The sequence below is a fragment of the Anopheles stephensi genome, chromosome 2, assembly GCF_013141755.1.
Source record: "Anopheles stephensi strain Indian chromosome 2, UCI_ANSTEP_V1.0, whole genome shotgun sequence".
Classification (NCBI taxonomy): Eukaryota; Metazoa; Arthropoda; class Insecta; order Diptera; family Culicidae; genus Anopheles; species Anopheles stephensi.
In genome coordinates, this window is record NC_050202.1 from 84105327 (window position 1) to 84131629 (window position 26303).

Genomic DNA, 26303 nt, shown 5'->3' on the forward strand with positions numbered 1-26303 from the left:
CTCTGCTACAGAGCCGCACGCACGTGAAATCCTATCGAGTCATTATCGAAGAACCCGTTCCCCCGTGTGCCTAAAAGCCGCAACTTTCGCCCGCCAAAGATCATTGCTCACTGATACCGAAGGCGGCAACAACGGCCGGTAAGTGAGCGACCGCGGTCACTTCGGCTAATTACACCGACAGGGAGGTTAAACTAATTAATCTTTCCACGAAAAAAGGCCAAAAGCTTACACCGCCCAGCACACGCTGTTGGGTGGTGGGCAAGGTCCGGATGGTGGTGGCGCTAAAGGCGTACGCCCCTTGGAAAACTGGTCCTGATCGCGCCTTCTGATGGCCAGCGAAAGTCAGCTAAATAGCTTCATCCATCGATCAGAGTAGTCCGTCGGCTTCACATTCATCGTAATCGATCGACATTTGACCAGCCGTCAAAAGACCGACCCCCACACGTGTTGATGTCGTTAATGTGTATGAAAAACTTGAATTGTCCTGTATGTACGATGTTCGAAATCACCAGCAACTCCCAGCTAAACTCCTGTTTTCCATTTTTTTCATTTCGCAGGCTGTAAATCATTCTTCAAACGCTCAGTACGACGGAATCTCACCTACTCCTGCCGGGGCAATCGGAATTGCCCGATCGATCAGCACCACCGAAATCAGTGTCAGTTCTGTCGACTACGAAAGTGCCTCAAAATGGGAATGCGACGTGAAGGTAAGCACACACACTTTTACTCTACCTACTGTCTTCAGTTTTCTTATCCTGCCCTTAGCACGACACGTCATGACATAATATTAGAGGAGCCGGTGCTCACCACAGTCTAGAGTGGGTGTCTACAGTTCTAGATAATTAGATTCGATGTCCCCCTTTTTTGCGCTCGTTTTGTTTCACCGAAGGGCTATGAAGAAGCCATGCTCTGCTTTGTGTGTGTGAAGTGCAACCTAAAAAGCCGTTACCGCATTCGCACGTCGCAAGTGACAAACGATGTCAAACAGTTGCCCGTGTAGGTTGAGGCGGGCTATCGTCATCGACCCGCGGTAGGTTGCTGACATTCTAAAGCTGCTGTCAAATTGGCGACATCGTTGTGGAATTCTTTAAAATTCCCCAAGCAAATACGCGTCCCACGGTGTACCGAATCAGAGTCCGCGAAATCTTCGCGCTTGCTGGAATTCCTCGACCCACTACTAACGACACCATCTGCAAGAAATCGAGTCTGAGAATTCATTCAATTAGTCTACTTTGCCCGGAGTACCATACTGTTTTGATGCTTCCGAAGAAGGAAGTATTGTTGTGCTTTTTTCGTGCTTCCAACATAACAACCCGGTGAGGAATCCTAATGTATTCCTTCGGCGAAGCAAAACATTAACCCTTCCGTTATTGGCCGCGGGCGCATAATGCGTGCGTTCGGGAGGTATCGTTAAGTAATTACTGTTTTTCTCAAGATTGTGCTATTTCCCCCAATCGTTGCGCTATTGCTACGCTTGACACTGTTCTGAAAGGCGGCAACAATAATATCGTTTCCACGTGAACACCTCGCCATCGCGACGCGCCAAGGCGTCATGCTAGGAAGAAAAGGACCAAAAGCGATTGTTCACCGCATGGGCTGAAAACGCGACTTCTCCATAGGAATCCTGGGCGCGATTTGCCCTAACCTACAGGAAAAAAGCGGTTACTGTTTCCGAGTTCTTTTAGGGGATTTTTTAAAGATGTAATTGACATCTTGTTTTCATCGAAAGTGCACCCGATGTGACCCTCTCTTATCATTCAGCTGCAATCGATTTTCACCGAGGATCACAACATTCTTGACTTTGTTTGGTTATGTTTCCGGAGAGTTCAAAATCGATGAGAACGATGCCGTATCCTGATGGGTCCCCATCGAATTCCCATGCGTGAACCATGGTCGATGAGATCTCTCATCAAGTACATATCCCGCTGCTAGTGCGAAGAATCAATTGAGATCCTAAGGATATTGCAGTGTGGACGTGATTCGTGACACTCGAAACAATTGCGTGTCAAAACGGTTCTGACGGTGCTTGAGTGGCTGCATGTCAAAAACATTGCTACCTAGCGTACATGTTCCTTTTCCCGATTTTACTCCATTTCAACTAGGTTTGAACGCTAACGGAAATTTTCATGTCATGTTCGTTTCCTGTGGCGCACGCAAAAAAAAAAAATAACAGGACGATGATTTATGAAATCGTTATGATTTTTAATATTTAAAACAAATATACCCGGTCCTAGAACACACATTACGAATCCGTTACGCAGTCGGGTCCTTTGTTGGGAAAGGTTTCCAACAAGAAGAAGGGGTTCACGGATATTTTCCTCCTCGCCATACGGTTCTTAGCCATACCATTAGAAACAAAAGACGGTCGCCCAAAATTCGGACCAAGGCCAAGAATTGACCAGACATCGCACCGTATCGGTGATGGTAATATTTGAACCATTTCCTTAGCCGGACGACCATTATCTGCAGCTTCGTGGAAGATTTATTGCCCGTTCCGAAGGACGAATGGCCAGACCCTTCGCAAACGAAAAATATTACGAAAAATAATCACAATAATGACTGGACACTGTCCGGCATCGGAACTCGATCGGAACGTTTTACAGCGAAAAGGATGACCAGCGCCGCCCAAGGGTCTTGCACTAATCCGCTGAGAAACAAACCAGTGGATTTATAAGTTGCTGTGAGAACGGACCAAAAGCAACCCCCGTTTTGGGTGTTGTGGAGGAACCGGTTTATGCTGTTCTATCATCCCTAGTTGACCCCTATTGTCCGGCCGGGAAAAACTCACCGCGCTGAGAATCGACCAAGACGAAACTGTCCACCACCAGGTCAGTGTCTTGTCGGCTGGTCAAGAAAATCAAGACACTGTGGAACTGACCGTTGGAATAAATTATAATTCATTGGGAAGGTCTAGGAAGGATGGACACGGTCACTACTGCTGGCATGTAATCCTTGCAGGCATGGGACAGGGTCGAAAGACGGCGTTCAATTTACGCAAGGATATGTCCTCCCTACCGGAAGGGTTCATTCGATCGCGGGATCGAGGTCACCGGAAAAAAGGAGAAAGGGGAACGTACGCACACACATATCCGCATTTAGCTTGCGGCAAAAAAAGCCACAGGGCTAGATTGCATCGAGGGAAAGTTCTTGAGGGATGGAGAGAAAGGGTCCAACGCCGACTGAAGGACATCACCACCGAGAACAACGGGATTTGGTGTGAAGATTACGGGTTTAGACGTTTTTGTTTCCGTGACACGCACGCGCGTAAGGAAGGAACGATTGCCGAAACGTTGGCCACAATTTGACAGATGACTGGTGGATGAAGGTGAAAGTATTCTTCCTGACCCGATACCCGATGTACCTCCATATGAATGGCAGCATCAGTAGACCTAAAAAACGAAGATGAGAAAGTTATAACAAATCTCAAGTCTCCAGACCGTACCTACCTACGCACGGTTGAAAGTTGGTGCTCCACTGCTCAGGAATCGTACATTTGCACTCACGATCGATTATAAGAAAACGCACATTTTCACACGCTCTGGTCGGATCGCAAATCCACCGTCCACAGCGTGTCCCGCGTGTGCTCTCTCCACCAAAGCGAACACAGATAGTATCGTGGTGCCCGATCCATTCCACTCCGCAAATTGATGATTATATTGTTAACAACTATTGGCAAGCGCGCAAAGGTTCGGCACTCGGCACCGTTTCCCCCCCCCCCCCCCATGTCTCAGCAGGATGGGATTGTGCGATGTAATCGAATGAGTATGAACGGCATACACCCGGATAAAGGTGAACGAGACGCGATCGGGATTCGGCATCTGGAACGAGAACAACCGTTCCGTAGAGGGCGGGGGACGGGAGACTGGGGGAAAAAAGCATAAAACATAATCATAAAATAACACTCCTTCACGAATAACGCCGCTGCATACAAGCCTCAAACATACATTCTTACACGGTCTTACGATCTCCGTCGCTCACCGTGTATGTATGTACACAACACACACCCCGAATGATGGCGATGCTCCAGATCGCACGTGAAAAGAGAAGGCGAATGGGAATCTCCGACCCGGGCCTCACAAGCGAAAGAGGGGGCTTCGAAATCTTCGAGCACCTTCAACGCGGAACGAATAAGTTGCCGTTTGGCGAGAGCTGGATCGTTGCGGTTTTCGCCCTGCAAAGAAAAATAAAAACGCTGGCGAGAAACAATCACTCACGCTGGTGGGTGGATGATGATCGGCAGCGAAGACAACGATGATGATGATGATTATGATGCCTGTTGCTGTGTATGGATGTGTGTTGAACGCTGTTTTCGCCAGCGTAAAAGTGCGTCCTTTCCGGCTGGAAAGGATTCACAACGAGTGCGTTCGTGTCAAGAACCGATGAGAATTGGGGTCTTGAGATTCTTGATCCAGGTTTGGGCCTTTCACCACCGACCGCAGCAGGGTTTGGCTGCTGCTTATCTGGCTGGTGGGATCGTAGCGCTGGGAGAGGCTTGTGTGTTTCATTACACTCGAGAAAGATATTCGGAGCCAAGCGTTAAGAAGCCATGAATGAATATTTCTTTCACTGGGCGCAAGCAGCACAAGCATTCTATTGTGTCGTCAAGCGCTAGATAATGGAACAATAGTGCGCGGCGCACTCAAATCGATCAAGACGCGCTGATAACACAAACATACAAAAACTCAATGGAAGCTGCTCTTTCGACTTTCTCGACCACAAGCGTTCGAAAACAGCGGCTTCGAAGAGTTGCGTCCCATATCTTCAGGTAGCGTGTGTTTCCAAGTTCCCCTTACTCACACCGTGATGTCCTCTAAAGCCCTGGTGAGAACTTTTGGATCGAATCCGCCGAAAGGGACACACATTAAAGGAACTGTTTTGACCACTGGTCATCAGGAATAATCAAGCCGTGCGAGCCGACATATCAACGCGCAACAGGAAACAGGACACTCTCAAACCTGCAAGGACAACGACATTATTCGATCGTACTTCGTGCAGCAAAAAAAGGGTTAGGACGCTTAGACGACCTTCCAACAAAACCGAAGGGCACCGGGCACGGGGAAAAACTTAATTAAAATAAAATGTCCATTTTTTAAATGACAAAACAGCATCATAAATACCGTAAACTTGCCGCTGGCATATCTCACAGCTTACAGGCGCCCCGTCCATTCCAACCCTGCGTTCGGGGAACGTTCCGGCGAAGAGGTAAAAGACACCTCGGCGATCCCGGCAAAGCTTGCCGAAAGGTAACGGGGTGAGAGCAACAACAACAAGAAAAAAAGGATTCATCCGAGGAACGCCGCGTCAAGAGGTTCTCCTTTCTGATGCGAACCATGGTCCGCCCTGTTTTCAACTGGTGGCATGCTCGCTAATGTATCCGATTGCCGAGCGATTCCCGGTCGTCACCTTCTTCCCGGGTCTGGCCGAAGTTTACATTAAACCCCTTTTGTCTCTCAACACCTGAAACTAATAAGTGATCATAAATTTGACCTTCGAGCGTACCACCGCGTATGATGTTGTCCCTATGGATGGTCTAGTCTAGACGTAGAAGATCCCGGATCCTGGACACTGGATGCCATCGATGCCGACAGGGGTCGATTCGGCCAAACGCAGCCGGGGGTATTTGCATGGGAAATTGTGCAATTAAGAGGAAAAATGCTAAACCTACCGATCACGGCACTGAAGAGGACGTTAGTTACCCCGGCTGCGTTAACAGCCAGGACAAAAAAGGATACTTTGACCACGGTGAGCAAGGTCGGGAAGAGTGATGGCAAACGATTAATCAAATTAGGCCCACTCTGGGAGGTGCCCGTCAGGTGAAGAAGGGATGGAACGGAATGGAAAACGGCCGTTGCACGGTTGGCCCACATGGAAGATTCAAACGAACGCACTGTTCGAGCCTACTAAAACTAATAAATAGGTAAAATGAATCGTAAATAGAACAATCGACAACGTTACTTTCCTCGGAGCTCATCTCACTCGTAGCGTGACTTGCGTAATCCATTCTCCTGGAGTCATCCGACACGATGCCTTTCCAAATCTAACATCGTCATGATACGCTTCCTAACTACTTTCGGCCTCGTGACCATTTAAAACTCAATGAAAAGGAAACCGTTACAAATTCATCTTCCAAAAATGCAGCTTGTTTTTGATGGAAGAATTGTACAGAGCCAGTTGCACTTGGGCGATTCTTATCATATGTCCATAGCAATGTAATATTTTGCACAAGCTACTCCTATCCCAAGGAATGAGTCCCAATCGTCCCAAACCATGACCAATGAAGGTAAAGGCCGTCCATCCTGCCATTTAAGTTATGCCTCATCTTCCGTTACATTCCGTGCCACACAAAAGGAACCATAATGGAGCCCCGATTGTGTTTTGCAAATGAAAATCCTTCAGGTTCCTTTCGGGCCCTGAAGCCAAAAAAACTCAACCATGCAAATCATCCCCGGGCTTTCGCGCAAATACGACGCTGTCCCATCGTTGTCCTATTTCTATACCTTCACCAACATAAAACCTTCTGCCAAATCCCGAATGGATGTGTGCGAATATTTCTGCGTACGCTCATTATGCAGGAGAAGTCCCGAAATCCTCGGTCGCCCCTGTTCGCGACGCGCTCCAGTGTCTTACATCTCGGCAGACGAGTAGAACACGACGACGGACGAGCTCGTTTGTCTTTCTTCTGTACGGGGCAAAGCAAAGCACGGTCCCGTCCGAGCGTCCCCTCTTTATCTTGTCCCTCTGGTCTGAATCTCTGGCTGTGCAGCTTGCGCAATTTTTGGACGACAAAACATACCGCACTCTCGGCAGTACAAAACGTCCGGTCGATAATTATCTTGCCTGCCTCTGCCTGCCTGCCCGTCGTTGTCCGCGCGCACATCTTCCGAATCGTTCGGACCGGCCGGATCTAGGCAGAGGTCAGAAATCTAGCGCTGGTACGGTAACTACACGATGTTCGCAAGGTACCGAGGGATCGCGCCTGTCTGTCTTGCAGCGTCGGGTGAGACCGTGGAGACACACCGACACTGCAGCAGCCGCACAGTCAGGAAAGTATCCGCTTACACACCGTGCGGAGAGTTCGAGCTGGGAAAGTGACCGGTACCGTCACTGGGGGAATCGTTTCGTTTACGTATTTCCGTTCCGGATCGGTCGACAACTGGGGATCAGGAAAATTAGCCTAGTGGACGCGAGCGTGCGAGTGTGTGCAGCACACACAAACGGTGTGTCGACTGTGGTCGCATTCGGTGGTTCTGAAACTGATTCGGATATTCGATACTTTTTTCCGCTCGTACACCCTAACCAGCCGAATGCTTCCCAGGCTACCACCCGTAGAATGGACAACCGAACAGACAGTAGGAATGGGTCTTGTTCTTGCTTCACTTCACTGTTTGACAGTTCGGGAACACTGGAACATGGACATGGGCCTCCGTGCCGATGGAGGGGTTTCGCGAGTAATTTGAATAATTGTTCAAGATGGCGTAATGATATCGGCCACAGAATCACAACATGCGCACGCACGCGGGTAAACTGGTGAGATGATACCTGGCAAAGGACCGCACCGCGACGGATGCCAACTTTGTTGTGGACCGAACGCGCACATTATTGCGCGTGCACGATTATCGGACGCTAAATGAGGTTAACGATGGTGACGCATTCAACCCCGTGCTGAGAGCCGTTGAGCCGGGATCGCTGCGACAGGGCCAAACCTGACGATGGGCAGACAATAAGTCAATAGCCAATCATATACATCGACACCTTCCCCAGAAGACGTTTCAAATGGGTTTTCACTTCTTCTAAAAACGATCGATGAAGATCGTTCGATCGCATCATCCTCATCGATAATCGCTCGTAACAGCGTTCGTGGCCCGAGGCACTCGCAAGACAGTTTTGATGCTTCGCTTCCCGGCCCATAGACGCCCTCCGCTCAATGGGGCATTAATCGCTTCGCTGACGGCTGGAAGTGGCGACCCGAGGAGCCACCAACAGGCACCCAAAAGGTGTCTTGACACCCACTGCTTTGATTGCTCATTGCTGGAGCTGTTGGTCATCGTTCCATTAGGGGTGGCGACTATCAAGCGTGTCGGAAAGCACGTGCCCAGTTTCCTACGCCACGCCAGACGTGTGCTCTATGGAATGTTTACAGCGTGAGACAGCAACTTTTCGGCGGTCGATGAATTCCGACTTTCCGAGAGCATCACACAGCATCGAAAGATCCGATCCGTTAACATTCTGATTGCCACACCAACAAATTTGATTACAAGTGTTATGCTACGCGTTTAAGAATCTCGATTAAGGAGAAGCCTCGAGTCTCATTCACCAATCATCGGACCCAGCAACACAACGTAAACACTTCTGGTACATCTCTCTCTCTCTCTCGCTCGTCTGGATGTGAAGTGTTTCGAAAATTGGATAAAAAGCCATAATTCATAGCCGTTTTTGGGGGCAAATTTGCACCGCACTGCCGTACAGTTCCCGAACCGTCCACTCGATTGACCTACGGAGCCGAGGAGTGCTGCCATTTGAACTGCTCGTGCTACCGTAGTTCGGCCGTACGCGCGCTACGGGTGCATTTTGGCAATCACTTCCCGTTGACATGCACGTTGTTAACCTCTTCAGGGCGCCTCTTGACTCAGCAAGAATTTCTTCCCCGACGCTGACCAGAGAGCGTTCTTCTTTTTTTTTGTATGTATCTCCCTTTTTTACGTCTTTTCAATCCAAACCTCAGCCGCCAGCCAGTCTTTTAATCCTTCGACCGGTATACCCTCGGAGGCTGTGGCGTTGTTTGCTGCAAAGAGGAGAGTGACGATTACTATTAAAAAAAAAACACATCTCACCGCTTAAACGATCCCTCTTCTTTCGGAGGCTGCCAGTTTCGGCTAATGTGATTAATCTTCACCTTTTTTTATACCATACACACTGTTGTGTCGATGCCGTCCCTCCGTGTGTATTACATGCGTTGACACAACATCACCTTGCCGGTCCTCAAGGTCCTGGGGCTGTTTGTCTTTGCGCTGCTCTGGCTGTGTCTCACTCACCGGTTTGTCAAGCCCTCGAGTGCAGGACTCTGCCAGGATATCCTATTTAAACATCATTTAGCACACCGTGCGGCCGGGCACCTACTAAAATGAGACACAAAAAGTGTGAGCTTTAAGGGCTAACAAAGGGAAGAATGGATGAATAAATGGTTGTTGTATTTACCATCGGCGGTGACACACCAAAATCGTGGACCTTTTTAGCTGGCCCAAACAATCCGACACCCGGACTCCTGGTGCCTGGAGCCTATTTGCTTTTTGCAAACCCTCTATCTCTCTCGCAGCTCGGCAAAAACCAATCTTCACGAGGCTTCGGAGCCTTTTGTTGTGACGCGTGTTCTAGAGCTGACACGGAGCTGGTTGATGTTACACCTCGGTAATGCTCCTGGCTTTTTATCATATCAGGTGCGAAAAGAAAAAGCGACTACGAAACAGCATCTCTGGACGTGCCTTTAACCCATCGCTATACTCCTGGACGCTGGCGAACTACGCAAACATTGTAGTTAAAACCTTCCTGAAACGGGAATATAAATTAATCAGCTTTCCTGGGCAGCGCTATATCGCTTCGCAGCGTAACGCACTTCCCCATCGGGCGTTTTACACATTACTCTCCTCTATTACGATAAGCGCAACATACACGCAGTAAAACACAACGCCCGAAGACTCATTGCTTCGATCACCAGAAGATGATCGCCAGCCAACCCCCTCACACGCCAACCATACTGAGTAGTGGCAAACCTATCCAATGGTGACTTGTTCTACAGTGTGCTCCGTCTTCTCGGCTTCTCGCAGCAAGAACTTCCACGGCAACGGCGGCGGTTGTTCCAATTTTATTTATGACTTCTCGGTGCGGGATGAATCGTCTCGTTTCGCTTGCACTTTTCCCAAGCTTTAAGACGAGGAGTGTTTCTTTTTTTTGTTCTTTCGTTGCGCCCTCTTCACGGGCCGGTTATCGGCCGGTTGGGGTGATTTTTATCATCTCGACCACTTTGGAAGTGAGCGCAACGCTCGGGAGAATGTTGGCAGAATATTTGCCGCGAAGTGCTTCCTTTACCCACCACTTTTGCTTTCGCATCTGTGCGTTCTCCGGTTTGGTTTGGCGCGTCAGGCAAAGATAAGTTATCGCACGTGATGATGTGAAAAGTATATCACGATCACAGGATGAAGTTGAAGTTCCTCTTATCCTGCTCGAACATAGGAAGGGGTGAAGTTAAAATGTTTGTTGCCACGCCGGTGTTGCTTGCGGTGAAGGAAATTTAGCATGCCCTTCCGTTTGACGGTTCGGGTAGATTAGGTTAGAAAGATGTCTGTAACTTACGGAACCTTGATTCACGCCCGAACTCGCACACACTCAACACGGTGACGTTAAATCTGGTTTCTGGAGCTACAAACGGAAGCTCCAGGTTCTGAAGCCCTGAAGGGGGAAACCCTACCGGTAAGAGGATGCACCTCTGCACTGCGCCACACGTTTGTAGCCTGTAGGGCACTGGCGGCCGGAGTCTCTTCACATGACTCCAGACGAACAGACCACAAAAAGCGAGTATCCAATCACCCACACCGAGGATTTAGCTCTTCAGCTCCTCTTCACGGCGGTGCCCGGGCAGCCGAACGTAACAGATATATAATTATGGTTAAATTAGTCGGTATTCACCTTGCCAGAAGGTTTTCGGATCGAGTGCACCACCGGTGCATTCGTTGTGCTGTATCGTTGCTGCCCTCGACACGACACGCGGAAGATATGCCCTTTCCGCAGCGTCCACTCCTTACCCTCGTACAAGTGGATAAGGGCTAACCTGAGGCTCCCAGAAGCCAACCAGCTGGGAGACCTTTTGCTGCTCGAGAGGTCTTCAGTTCACTGCGCGAGCGCGTTGGACTCGTTCGGCTCGGCTTACGAGATAACTCTTCACCTTAGTGCCTGCTGCCCGTGCCCGGCGTCGTCCTACACCTTCGTGTCATGTGCTTCACCCGTTTTACTTTTTCGACATTTTTCTTCACACACTGCGCGCTTGTTGTTGTTGTTGAGTGTGGCTCGAAAATCGATTACGTCCATGCATCGATACGCGCTAGTGGTCTGCGTAGTGCGCCACCAGAAAGGGTGAACGATGAGATTCTGTCCGAGCGCGACAAGATCGATGATCCGAACCGTGAGGTACGTCAGCTTCGGACGACTTGGAACACGCACAGCTTGGCGCATTTTCCAACATCACCGAGCCACACAGATTGGGCCATAGGAGTTCGGTGTACGCCTAAAAGTATAGAGAGCGACCCGGACAGGCCAGGATCCTAGTTTTGCGAACGGCCTGTAAACAATGCGGCAAGTGTTTTGATTGATGCCTTTGCTCTTCTCCACTGCTTGCTGCTCCACCACCGATCTGCTGCGGTGATGATGAGGCGATTTATTGGATATGACAGTCATACGGTTTACGGGACCGTCGCGATAGAATCGGACGAAGTGGGGTGATTTAACTATCGTCTATGCACGTTGCCAGCGAGGTTGCTGGGGTTTTTGTTTTCGATTAGACGTCCAACCGAGTGAAAGGTGACAGAATGGGGTAGTTACCGGTTAAGTAGGTCGCCTTGACCTCCTCTCTACCCCGGGCAGCTTTCGCGCAAGTTTCCCAGGTCGTCGATCGTCACATCGATCGACTTGGTTCGCTCGCATTGGCTCACATTTTTACCGAACTTTTTCAAACTTGAGAACAGGCCAAGGCTTCCTCTAGTAACCGATTACGAAGCCCCTACGGGCGCATCCGTTACGGCACATTCCACCGAAAACAAAAACTGAGTTCGTTCACATCGTGTGCTCCCTTCTGGAGCAGTGAATCTGACACTTTGAGAAAATATATAAAAGTGTATGCTCACTACAATTTATCCTTCGCCTGAAGCACTCCTCTACCAGGGGCAGATATCGCCGAAGCGCAGCACAGCCGAAACCGGACAACAGATGTAACAATAACACCCGCAACAACAACACACCCCGCGCACACACACACACGCGGTCGAACTTTACGCAAAACTAAACGTGCTCCACTGCAACGGTGGTCTGGGCAGAATGCTTTCCCAAAACCGTTCCCTGGCGAGAAACTGCTTAATCTCCACCGTGTGGAAGGTACAAGCGAAAAAAAAAGTCACGGTATCGCGCGGGATTACCTGGAACCTGGGGGCTCGCGAAGTTCGCCAGTTCACCATATGGTGTAAATTCAATTTTAAGCAACTGCTGCCGTTCCATCCACACAATTCCCAATTCCCGCCCAGTACGCACCACACGAACGCGGTTTGTGGATGCTGCGTTTATGGGCTCGCTCGCTCTACCCTCCCCAGGTCCGGTTGATTTCAAAAGACCTTCAAAAGAACAATAACAACAGCACAACGATCGACCAACGAAATATCCGTAGAATTGCACAGAATCTGCACAAACACCCGCAATATCAAACCCGAAGGCCCGCATATGTTACGCGCGCGGCGATGTTGCTCGCGCAGCACTGAAAGGAAAACGTGCAGCGCATACACAACACAAAACCTTCCGATGCAACGTGAAACGTGGGTGAGAGAACGGTTGCGTGGATGCGAATTACCTAACCGTTCTGGAAGCAGACGTAGCCGAAGACGAAGGAAACGATCCCTCCGTGTGTGAATCCACTGCAAGACGAGCGTTCCACGAATTGCCGAAATTGACTGTGCGAGAATTCTTGCTTATTTCATTTCACCAATAAACCGACGAATCTTGTAAATTTGACAAACGAACTCGAATCGGTGTAACCTAATATCGTGTTACGTGCCCCGAAGGTGGAAAGTCTGTTACATCTCCAAATGAAAGGGTAGCAAACCAATATCTGCTTGAGCTGCAGGGTGCTGGTAGCTTAGAATGCGAGTCGTGGAAGTTGGATTGCTTGTCCGGGTGACATTTGGCCCCTTTTTACCTGACATCGCATACCATTAATCACCCAATAACTCACCCCGAAATCGACAGTTTCCCACGTCCGCTTGCAGGATCTGAAGGACTCCACCCATTCCGTACGCTCATCAGAGTGTCCTGGACTAATTGATTCAATTACAACGCGTGATTAATGATTCGCGGAACAACATTAAACTGATGCTCCTGTTCCCTGCCCGAAGCATTCTTAACATCAAGAAGAAATTCTAGAACTTGGATCTCAGTTCCGATTCTTCCAAAAACTGTAACTCTAGAACCGCTTTCTTCCGGGACTCAAAATCACTGCAAAAATCTATCGAGGGCGCTCTTTTGCCTCGTTCCCAACTTGCCAACTCCGCACAAGACAACGGGAAGTTTTTTTTTTTGTTTTTGTTGCTGCCACGTGAAGGCTCGCCCTGGTGATGACTATCATCATCAGCACCATCAACGGGCCATCACTCGGTCGGACTCTCGCTTCGCGGCTGCAGAGCCGTAGCGTGAGAAAATTCCTCAACTTTTATGATGATGCACCGCACCATGATGCTTCGTGATATGCCGGGAATCGCGAGAACTGCATGCTGGATCGCTTCACTTTCCGCCCTTCCTCTCCAGATCCCCCCTCTCTTCACTCGCTCCCATTCGTGCACGTGCCCATCCCCATATCTTACGCTCGGTCGCCGATCGTGCCGGCTGTGTACGGCTTTATCCGTTTGCCCTGAATCGCTCGCTCTCCGGGTTGAAGGAAGATGCACCGCGCGATTGGGTTTTTTTGTTGCATTCCGGCCAAAGAAAGCGTACCCTAACCTCTAGCTTACCGGGCGCGCAAAACAAAAACCAGGCCTTCCGATAATGACACTCTCTGACCGTAGGAAGGCTGTGTACTTCCAGTACCGCACACGGTGTCAAAGGTCGTGCGTTTTAACTAAAAGCTAGAGCGGTGGTTAAAATTAGTTAACTCTGTGGTTTATAGTGATATAAAATAGCTCTTTTCATTCACAATACTAAGTTTGCTTAAAATCGAAGAAGAGAAAAAAGGGTGATTTATGGAGTAGTTGAGCTGAGGGTACTGTATCGTTTACGGTCAGGTCAGCTGGCTTTATCTGTCTACCGAGCTCCGTGTGTTCGGTATCCGCACACCATACACACACATACACACACTGGATTAGATAGCAACCCCAAACCTGCATCTCAACCGTCGATAAATAGAATCCCCATAGTGTACGAGGAAGAACAACAGCAAGGGCCACCCCAGACACGCTGTGTTGGTGAATCCTATTCACCAGAGCTTTATGTGGAGAAGATAAAGAAAAAACCGAAAACAGTGCACTGATTGCAACTGCAACTGCAGCGGGTCATCGAAGGTTTCTTCCCTCGTATGGATCGGACGTCCAGGAAGCGTTGGGACGCCAACAGTGCAAAGGGCGGAGTAACTCTACTCGTACTAAACGTGAAACCGTGTGGAGCTATTACAATTCCCGGATCCCGGTTCCCCAAAAGTCAGACAACAATGTGCGTCTGGCGCGCATGTACCACCCGAACGGAACGTGCAATGAGCGAGAGAGAGCGAGGTGAGACTAGGAATAAAAAAAATATGGCAAAACAACTGTGGCAGGAGGAAAAAACGGCACATGAAACTAACAAACCATCGATCTCGCGAACGCGGACGAAGAACCACAGAGAGACGGAGATATAGAGGGAACGTGTGTGTGTGTGAAGATGGTCAAGGCTTCCGCCCTCTTGGTAGGAAACGCGAAACCCCGACAGCGCACACGCGGACCACAGCGTCAACATACCCCGGGAGGGGATATGTTTGTATGCTGGACTCTCGCGCGTATCACATAAAGTCACGGTCCACGCGGGGACATCGAAGAACGGAGAGCAGTATCAGGTATCGCGCGCGCGTTGGAGAGCGCGAGAGTTTGCAAGATTAACATTAGTATGTATCAGATTAAAAATAAATTATAATAATATTTTTTCACGCTCCCTTCCCCGTTTTTCCGACTCGGAGCGGACGCTGTGTGCCGGTTTTCCGGAAAGAAAGATTGCGTTTTTTTTCGCAACTTTTTGGAAGAATTTCTTGAGCTGCTAAGAAGTCCTTCGCGCTTTCTTTCGCTCACTCGGAACCCGTTCGGTCGGTTCGATACTGTCACCGAACGCCGACAGATTCGTTGTGACTCGTTTTCGGTAGATTCAAAAGAGTTCACCCACCATACCCACTCACACCTACCCCTTTACTGTTCGGATACGTCCGTGCCGTACGAGAGATCGTTACCTCATACACACACACACACGAGAGCCGGACCGGTACCGGTAAGTTTATGCTGTGTGAAAAGATATAAATAATTCATTGCACGCCGGGGGTTTTTCGCGAATCCGGGGTCCTTGAATTGAAACATATAAATTAGGCCAGACTCGGCACGGCCCGCGAAACCCCGTTGGAAGCGTACAATCCAATCGCGATCGCGAATAATCGGTTGGATGGGTGGGAAGACTTATGCTGCAGATTTGCCCGGTTTGCAACCACGGGCTTTATGCACCCAAGCATTCGAGGTGGTGAATGAGACAATTGAATGAGAAGGACTCGTTTGCTGGCTGGTGCCTTCGGGTGGAATTTTTATTCGATGTCAGCGCTCGTGCCTGATGAGTTTATTTGATTTCCCGGTCGTTAACGCATAATAAGGGTGCTTTATGAGAAGGTACTGAAAAAAAAAAATTTACTCAAACCGGCTATCATCAAATTATGCTTATTGGAGCCCTCTCGGAGTTACCGTGCATCTGTTGGTGATAAATCCGTACGCTCCATTAAAGAGTTGCTTACGAGCGGAGCGGACCTGGAGTGTTTAAATGCAAACAGAGGCAACACATAAAGGAGCAACCATTTCGAACCATCTCTCATCTCTCGATTGCTGTAAATTTGGCATGATGCAGTTACACTCGACAAATGCCAGCGCACCGTGTACTGCAACATTCTATCGTATCTACAAACCTATAAAATTTAATGTACTTTCCACTTCTACTTTCCGACGCTCAAACATTCGTAACATTAAAACGCTTATCTCGCTCGGTTTAGAGCACGCGATAGAGAGTGAGTTCCCCCGCCTTTCCTCTGCCGGGTCGAGGGTTTTTCGGTACAAATTTGTGTCCAGGATCTGCGGGACGACGACAACGGCGACGCCAAGTGCTGGTGGAAAATGAGGGAAATAAAAACAATGAGGGAAACAACAGCAAGATGTTGTCCATAAATTACGCACCGAGCGACAAGATACCGAGTCCCTTTCGGAGTGAGCAGGGCCTTGGTAGATACACCAGGAGGCACATAGTTCTGGGATTTTACTTTCTCCCAGCTACAATGGCAGGTGTGCTATCTCCATTTTTTTGTTCTCGACCAACAAGGAAAACTCGCCGGAAAAAAAATGTAGCAGCAGTTAATGTCTTTTTAAACTGCGATGATTGCGGTTCGTCGCTTGTGGTGCTTAACCGAGACCGGAGAAAACAAAATCACCTATTTAAGGGAAATTTTCCTCCAGAACCATCAAACTCTACACGGGAAAAACTGTCTTAACTGTGAACACAACAACAGCAGCAAAAAAAACCGCAAACCAAAGTCGAGAAGTCGTGTGGTTATTTTTAGTCGCGGTAATGAACCTTTTGCTTATCTGCCATCTTACACACACCGACCGCTCGTCGGACGAATTTTCCGAGACCCGAACCGGTATGCATCATTTGCTTACCCCGTGGTCGACTCTAAACGACCGTGAAGAATTGATTGAAATCACGTACACGAAACAAAGGCAGCGCATCTAGATCCGTGCAATAAGAATGTCCGATTTGCTTTCCAATTTGATCCCATTTGCTTCACACCGATGCCAGTGTGCTGTGCACGTGAAAAAGCTTAAGCCAAACCGGTACAAATAAAATCGATTCCATAATTCCCGACGATGAGTTTGCGGTCACGCCGCGGGTGAGAAGCAGGGCGGTCATCATTACCTTACACCGCAACAACGCTCAACCACTTGCAGAGGTGTAAAGGCAGTTAGGGAAAATTGGAAAATTTCGCATCACACTTTCTGAAGTGGCCGGTAGAAATTGATTCCGCACACGGATTGATGTGGGTCCGAAACGCGAAGGTGCAAATTGGGTCCGGTTTTGGGACGATTAGGGAAAATTCAATTGGGGCTCGAAAACGAGCTGCACGCTCCCCGGGTGCCACAAATTGGACCACTCGAACGTGAGCCTGACTGCAACATTGTGTGAATAATTGGGAAGCTTAACGAATAAATCCGCTAATAAACGTTCAGAATTGTAATTTCTTGAATTAAATTTACACAATGAAGGATTCGTCAGGAGTACGAGTGCATTAAACCTCACCCTATATCGATCGATCATGCTGCTGTCTTGCTTGGAAAAATCGTGACCTTCAAACGATGCGACAGCTTCCAGTAGCGAGAGTAAACAATTAATTACTGGCAACTGCTCTAACAAGCAGCAACGACATAAACCCCATCCGATTTCATCGTAAAACGTGTCTCGCTTTTACATGTACGACAGTAGTGATTTTAAGCTTTTAAACCGTCCCCAGCCGTCGGTAAAGCACTCGGTAACCTGTTGCCTGGTCTGTGTAGCTCGTGTGGTTGTAGTCGTAAAGCTTGCCATAAATTTTCCAACCAGCTAGTGAACAAAAGGCCAACCCGGTGACAATTTATTTTAAATGGTTTGACCCTTATCTAAATCATTTTTCCCTGCCGGCCAATTTCCTTCCAATCTTGATGTTCACAATGGTGTCAATAATTTTTGCTTTTTCACTGCAAACTTCACTTTCGAGCGAGCAAAAAATCAAAAAAGAAATTTATGTATTTCCAATTGACATCGACCGATCGTGATTTTTTTGTTGTCGTTGGTTTGGAAATAGTTTTTATACATTTTCCACCATAAAAATCGCCATTTTCCATGGTCCGTCGTCTGGCTCGTTTTTCGTGATAAAAAAGCGCCTCCATTTTACCGGGCCGGAAAAGTGGTTTCCTATTTTTCAAATTTTATTTCCACGAGCTTTCCACGATTACTATCGGGCGGAAGCAACTGATGAAGGTAAGCAACGAAGGAAAGAAAAAAATTGTTCTCTTTTCAATGGACTCAAGCGATGCTGAATAAAAGCACGCACATGGGTGTAAAACAGGAGCTGCTGCTAACGTCCGGTTCCGTCGACTGGAATAAAATTTTCCGCTGCACAAAATGGGACACAGGATATCTCTCGGCCACGGGATGGGCTCATTCTACGGCTGAAAAGCGCGCTTCCGATATTGAAAAAGATAACACACTCTCTTCGGGATAGGTGGAAGTGACCACAGAGAATATGTGTGTGCCTGACACGTGCACGATACACGATGTGTCCAACCAAAGTAAGAGAACCGATGCAAAGACTCCATTGACTGGAACGGAAGCTGGGTAAAAAGCTGTCAACATAACGCATAGCATAGTTTCCCCCCATTTACAGATTGTGATGGTCACCTTTTTGTGATGTACAAGAGAGAGTATATACGGGTAGTAAATACTATTTTTACACTCAGTAAAGATTATCTTAAAGATGTTAAGAGAAAACTAAATTTGAGATTCGATCCTAGAATCCTTCAACTTATCACTTCGCTAATCAACGCACTACGCCATTCGACTACCTCTATTCCAGGAGGTAAACCACCTACAAAAGCATCCAACCTTTTCAAAGTAAAAGCTTTCCCGCCAAACACTCACACACTCAGACAAAACGTCTACAAAACAAGCCATAGATCTTGCTAATTTAATTTCCATTTTAAAATCCACCAGCTGCCAACGTGAGAGAAAATGCCATAAACGATTAGCTGCACAGCAAATTGCTTTTTTCTTTCGGTTTAGTCTCTTCTAGCCTGATCGGCACCGAAGGCTAGCATCTCTTGCCTCTTTCTCTTCTACTCCCATCTTTCGAGCGGCCCAAAAGCAATCACTTTATGTTTCCCATGCTGTAGCATAACATACAAAAAATCATAAAAAAAAACCAAAACAACCCCCAAGTGCCATATTGCGCTTCCACCCACAGAAACAACGGACGATCGCAAATGCAGCCCGCCCTTCACGGGCGCTCGCGCGCGCGACTTCGTCCTGTTGTGCAGCAAGGGAAAAAGATTTATTGGCTATTTTATTTCATTTTAAATAGCATTAATAATCGATGCTCGCGTGTGTGTTAACATGAGCCCGTACAACAATAATAACCTCTTGTCTTTGTGCACCACCCCCCCCCCCCCCTCCTTTCCGTTTTTTCTCGAGAGGAATGGAGATCGATACACGGCCGCCGCAACCTCACCGGTGAAAGCCACACTGGAGGCCTAAAGGCAGAAAAAAAATGATGGCCGATCCTTTCGTTCGCGATTTTAAAGGCTGTATTTTATTGGTTTACATCTTCTGCGCCGGTACATGCGATGCGGGGCTCGCTCGTCGTACCATGCAAACTACCACCACCGTTCTTAAGGCTCCTAGCCTTAATTATCTGATTTATGCCGGTAAACTGCGGCTCACAGCTTGAGGCGCTCGGTCTGGGCTAAAGTGCACGTTCGCTTTTACGAAGCGGCTAAAGCGCTGCTGCACAGTTACACACGGCCACCGATTCAGCCGGCAGCAGGTTGCCGGGTCGTTTAAGCTGCGTTTTGATTCAATTACCATACCTCTTATCGGATGGGGCCAATGTACAATACGGCGATGCCGCCGCCAGCGGCAGTTCAATCACGAGCAGCGAAATATGTTCATAACGCTTCTGTCGAGGATATTTTACCACCAGGAGGACATCATCTCGAGCACACGAATCAACCACACACACACCCGGTGCACGCGAATGTAAATAAATAATGAGTGTTTTGCAATCGTCCGCAGTGGCAGATGAATCCTCGAATCGAATGGACTGTTTACACACCGCCGTACACCAAAACACATTCCGATCGCGAGCTTATCAAAAATGGTACTGATAAGACACCAACCGAGACACCCTCCTCAGAGAGTGCTTCCCGCGACTTTCATTGCACGACAATTAGCTCGTCTAGGTCACTTTAACATTGGTAGGCGCTCGCTGCTTCTAATCAAAGCGCTCCTTCGATAAGTAACGAAACGATGCTGGGACCAAGGTAATGAAACGACTGGCAAGAAGTATAGGAAGAAAACTCCCTCTTTAGTCCATTTTGATGGGTCGTTTTTCTCTCTTCATAAGACCACGATCGAAGGTGCTACTTCGACGACGACGGCGGGGGAAGAGTGCGCACACACTCAATGACAGTAATAATCATAAATAATTAATGCTCATTTTTTCGAAACTTCATTGTTTGCTCAACAAGCTCGCGTCACCGTTGCTGTGCGCGTTGCCGGGTACTGCTGTGGTCGTCGTGGTTTGGGGGGAAGAGAGTGAAGAGTTAATTGTAGCTTCGGTCGGAGTGCGCGGCATCGGGGTGTAGTAATGATGAAGGGTTTCAAGGGTGCGATACGGATGGAAAGCGGATTAACGGCGTCGGGTGCTACACAGACACACGCACAACATCATAATCAACGAGCACTTTGAGTTCGGCCGGAGTTGTCCAATGCGTGCTGTCCCGCGCCCCCAGAGAGTTCCTCAAGTACCGTGTCGGTGTACGTGTACTTGTGGTGTTGTGTGCATAGTTCTAAGTGGCCCTGACAGAAATAACGGAGCAAGAAATGCCCGTTTGCCTCACTGGGCTATGAATATTTAAATTTCTGGATGCTCTAAAGAAAACGAAATTGAATTACAATTGCACGATTCCAACGAAAGAGGAGTATGTCACCACTCCAACGGACCTTCGAGTTACTTAGGCACAGACCCAAAACCAAATCTGAAACGCACATTATCTGTCATGTAGAGGGCGCTGGTTTTTCCTCTGCAGCACAACTAATCACCCATTCTGTCCGCTTCTTTCTTTACAGCCGTCCAGCGAGGTCGAGTTCCACCGTCACAACCGCCGGGCATACCGTACGGCCAGTACTCCATACCAAACGGTGACTCCGTGGCCGGGTTCAACGGTCACTCGTACCTTAGTTCCTACATTTCGTTGCTGCTGCGAGCGGAACCGTACCCCACGTCCCGGTACGGCCAGTGCATGCAGACGAACAACATTATGGGCATCGACAACATCTGCGAGCTGGCCGCCCGGCTACTGTTCTCCGCCGTCGAGTGGGCCCGCAATATACCCTTCTTTCCGGATCTCCAGGTCACCGATCAGGTGGCCCTGTTACGGCTCGTCTGGTCCGAGCTGTTCGTGCTGAACGCCTCCCAGTGCTCGATGCCGCTGCACGTGGCCCCGCTGCTGGCGGCGGCCGGTCTGCACGCTTCCCCCATGGCAGCCGATCGGGTTGTCGCCTTCATGGACCACATCCGGATATTCCAGGAGCAGGTGGAAAAGCTGAAGGCGCTGCACGTCGACTCGGCCGAATACTCCTGCCTCAAGGCGATAGTCCTCTTTACCACAGGTAAATTGCTGGACAATCTCTTCGGCGATGTCCACGCACTGCTTGCCAAAACCAGCACCCAGCTACACTCCCTCCAGTCCGAATCGGACGTAATCCATCTGGTGCAGGTGCATCTGTACCGTACCGCTACCAATGCTACCTCCTCCACGTCCACCACCGGGCATAACACAACCGACTCACCTAACAGTTCCGTTGCCAACATAACGCTCAACAGTTCTAGCGGTAACTCCTCACTAACGTCCTCCACCTCCATGGTGTCTAACTCGGAACAGGCCGATACGTCCGGTGCGCAGCCGACCGCTGTAGCGTCCTCTATCGCGTCCCCTTCGGTGACGACGACAACGACACTACCGGCTGGCAGTTCCACCGCCGAGATTAACACCACCACCGCCCATAACCATAACAACAACAATGATCTTAAAACCATTAACCATAACCTAACCACCACACAGCAGTCAAACGCTAGTTCTACGGCACCCAGTGTTAGTTCGCCATCGCTCGTGGCGGCCGGTGTTGGCGCACTGTTCGGCAGCAATGCACAGTCCAAGACACCGCCGCTTCCGCTGTTCAACTTCCACCAGAACACACCGAACCGATCGTACCATGGCACGCTCGATGACTTTGTCAATCTGAGCAGCAGCAGTCCGTACGCCGTCGGTTCGGCCTTCTCGTCCAGTTTCGGCTCGAACGGTATCTTCACCCCGTACGGTAGCAGTAGCTTGCAGGGTCCGATGCCATCGGCCGGTCCCAAGTATCTTAGCCATGGTGGGAGTAGCTCGGACTACAAGTTCTCCCCGTACAGTCCTTGGAGTAGACGATAGTGTACTGCACGGTGACTTTTTGTGTCCGAGGGTATGATCTTTCGACTGATCTCTCTCTCTCTAGCTCGTGTGACTTCACTCGAAAAACCATATCACTCCGATCGACACAATGTACCTCATCGCACTGTGCAAAGCGGTATCTCTTAGTTCCTAAATATTTAAGTCTCCTAGCTCGTAGTTGTTCTGTACAGAGATAAGCATCCTATGGTATCAGTATTTGTTACCAAAAACGAGACAAGTCAACGTTGCCATGTATCCATAGCTCTAGTAACGATAGCCTAGTGTAATGTATCTCCCTATTATCATAGTCTCGTAAGCTATTTATTTAACTTATGCTCCACTCTCTGTGTACTGTACTGTGTAAGCGTTGGTTATGTAGATTCGTAAGCCTCCATCTGTACACACACACATCTGTGGGTTCTAGCTCTGGTCCACCTCTCTTCCTAGCTTTGTTGCGCTGTATAACCTGCTCTCCGCTTCATCGCACAGTTCGCTCAGGATGGGATTAGATTAGACGCGAGCCTCGTGGCCGTGGCCTGCAAACAGCAAAAGTAGAGTGAAAAATAAATGCGATTTCGTTTAGCAAAAATAAAAACCCGTAGTACCCGTGTTCCGTTTAGTTTGCGATGCTGTCGCCATAGTTAGTCGAAGTCCGCCCAATCGATAGAGTGTCCCGTGAAGGTGCATTTTGCGCCTTCTAGTCTCCTCGCGTCTTGCATGTCTTTCGGATGAGGTCTTCTTAAGGGTCCCTGCTTCCGATAGCGTCACGCGTACTTGCTTGTCGCATTCTGCATGATTCAATCTTCTCCGTGTCGTTCGTCAGAATTCGTGTCGCAATCAGGTCTCCGCACCGTTTCTTCGCCGATGTGTCTTTATTCCTGTATGTAGCTGATAGGATGTAGATTGGATTAGGTTGTACATCACTCCTCGAGAATTTCCGTATTTTCTTGCCTTTCGAATGACAGTCACACGCACACACCCGAGGTTCTACCAATCCAGCGCACGAGGCGTCACATACTCCAAATTCCTAACCATCATTCCCGGTAACGGGGCGACATCGAACAGAAATGTTGCACATTATGCGCGAGACGGATGCCTTCAGCCGACTCGCATTGCGGCATTTCGCTGCAGCGCTCTTGTGTTTACCACTTTTCGGATAACATTACCGGTGAAGTGAGCTTCCCGCACATCGCACCGTTAAAGATGGGAAACGCGAAACGAAACGGAATCAGAATCGGACACAACAACCGGCAGCACCGTACACCGAATGTGAGGCCGTGTTGCGAGGAATTGCTTGGTTCGCTCTTGAAGATTTCGTTGTTTGCTTTGTACTTGCACCGGGCAGCCTCTCCAAAACCGTTCTCCACAAGTGATCGTCCACATCGGCTTCAGCTCGTCCCAGTCGGGGTGGAGGTGAAGTAGGGGGACGAGAAAAAAAAAATCCGTCGACCACGGCCAAGATGGAAGATGTGAAGTGAAACAAACGCAAAACATGAATTCATGTCTCGTGCATTTTCATCTTCATCATCATCATCAACGCCACGACGGTGTGCTCGTCCTTCGCCGTCGACGTTGACTGCGCCAAAGCGCCGCTGTTTCGTGACGTACCTGGCGTACCTATCACTCCCAGACGGTCACTGCCCAACCATCTGACAATCTTCGTGCCCCTTGGTGCTGCAGAAGGTAGCATCCAGCAGCAGTAGCACTATTGCCGCCGGAGCTGCTTCTAGCGGGCCTTACTGTTTGTTATCCGTTCCCCGAGTCCGCAACCGCAATGGTCACACTCTGTCTCCTCGGGAACTGGTGCATAAATAAAGCGCAATTCTTGCATCTCGCCCACCTCCACCGGGCCATCTCGCATTATCCAACGCTAACTCCCCCACCCCCAAAAAAAAAAAACGAGTCGAAACGGAAGGATCTCCGGTACGAGATTAGAGACGCTGACCGTGAGGTGTATACCGTTTCTTCTTTTCAATTCTTCAACTCCGTCGGTAGTCCTTTTGTCGGATCTCACCCTCACGGAAGACGCCTTACCGCATAAAAAAAAAGGTCAGCAAGATGGTCACTTCGCGGGATTCTACCCGTAGCTGGTGCGCTTGAACTTCACGCGAACTGATCACCACCAACCGTTTGCTAATGGAGGCGCGACTCAGCTGGGGCCGGGCTCTGTGTCTGTGTTTGGGCTCATTTAGCCGCTTTAGGGTGCATGTTTCGCGGAAATTAAATTGAAATAATTTCACAACACAAAACACACAACCTGCGGGAGCGAGTCAGGCTCCTCACTGCCTTCCGCACGTAGGAGAGCTGACCCTGGAGTGGTAGGCATTCGTGCCAAGATGTTACGACTCTTGGCGCCTGGCTAGGCGACACGACCAGGGAAAGGTTGCACGTTTCCGAAGCGCTTATCGCACCGGGATAAATTAGCGATGTTTACAAGAGCTGTAATGTACCAATTCGATGTTTTCGCAACGGAAACCCAACGGAACACCGATGGAATGTACCACGGGAGTTTGTCTGTCTGATTCACAGATTTGCTCGCCGTTCTTCACGTTGGACGGCACAACTGGGAACTTCAAGAATCAATGAGAGGATTTTATTTTAAACTTCCAGATTCAACCTCATTTCGGTGTTGTGCACTCGTATGATATTATTTATGAACAACCACCATGACATCTCACGCCATTCTCTAGCGAAGAATTATTGACCTTTTTAAAACTCGCTCCCAAAAACCCCCAATAGTCTGATCATCATGAAATGGAAGGAAAAAACTTTGCACTGGGAAAAAGAACAGAAAAACTCCCCAATAGTCCATAAATAAAGTCCACCAAAGCGCAAGAATTATTGTAAATCAATTTCTTCCGCTCAATAAATTCCACCATTCAGTATCATGTGTGTCGGTGTGTTGTGAGTGGGGAGGTTTTCCTCCAAAATCGGTGGAAGTTATGGTTTCACGGGGTTCATTTTTTTCCTGTGTGTGTGCCTCTCTGATTTGAGTTCTTTACTGCATTCGACCTTTTCCGACATCTACCAACGAGCTGGAAATAAAAACATTGCCACAACAACAGTATCACTTCCGTGGAAGTGGAATGTGCGTCGCTTGTTTCGATTACAATTAAATCATGCGAATAGATCAAACGGCAGACGACCGTGGAAGCCAACATTCTTTAAATTCTCACCCACAAAAAAGCAAAACACCCCCCAAAACCCAACTCCGAATGCATCCAGAGGAATGTCTGTGATGTGTTCTTGAAGGGAAAGCGAGAAAAAAAAATCGATGCCAAACATCTGTAAGATGTGCCGCACAGTCCGTGGTACACACACACACACACGCATCCGGTAGATCCGCATTGTCACGTGCTCCACGTACTGGCGATAAATTTCCATACAGCATCACACATTTTTCTTCCACTTCTCCCGAAGATCGCAAGGTCGAATCTCGTGCTCGGCAAACTTGCACGGCCCCAGAAGGTGGAGGATTAATTAGAATGCACAATGGTATAATCCGACGGGAATGTGTTACACAAATTGATTCCCTGTTTTATCTTACCCAGACACCTACGACACACCCCGACACGAAAATATTACGATCGGATATGGTTGCCCAAAAAGTTGGTCTTCCGTTTCCGGCCAACTGTCAGCGTAGGTTGGGCGAGAGCTGGGCATAAAGTTTTCACCAGTTTCACCGCTAGTAGTAGTTTTGGGGCCTTTAATATATTAAATTGTTTGCCCACTCTTTACTGTGGGATGCTCCCATCAGCACTGTTTGCCCTGTTATCCAGTCAACTAATCTTCGACCTCCGGGGACACACAGGAGGCACTACAGCAATGGTCGTTGGCACCGATTTGTTTGTCGTCTTTATCTAGTATGGGGGGGAGGGGGGGGTGAGATGTCCCTAGATCCAAACAAGGATCCTGGGTACAGGATAGCCATAAAGTTGCCAGTAGTTAGCGTACGTTAGAATGGAGGGAGCAGCGATCTGTTTAATCTTCTTGGGCCAAATTTACATATCAAAAACTAATGCCACACAAAACAATGGGTGTCATTTT

The 26303-nt window shown here is 48.8% G+C and overlaps 1 protein-coding gene across 3 annotated transcripts in view; it reads left to right on the plus strand.

The window, feature by feature from the left end:
• Window positions 1-26303, plus strand: part of LOC118507579 (nuclear receptor subfamily 2 group F member 1-B) — a 73380-nt gene that overhangs the window by 17686 nt on the left and 29391 nt on the right. For 2 of the 3 annotated variants that reach the window (XM_036046233.1, XM_036046235.1), the window contains exons 2-3: window positions 558-707; window positions 20893-22845. In XM_036046233.1, the coding sequence (XP_035902126.1) occupies window positions 558-707; window positions 20893-22256 (1514 nt within the window). In that variant the 3' untranslated portion in view covers window positions 22257-22845. Of the gene's footprint in view, window positions 1-557; window positions 708-20892; window positions 22846-26303 lie in introns of those variants that run through there. The other variant, XM_036046234.1, reaches the window with a different exon arrangement.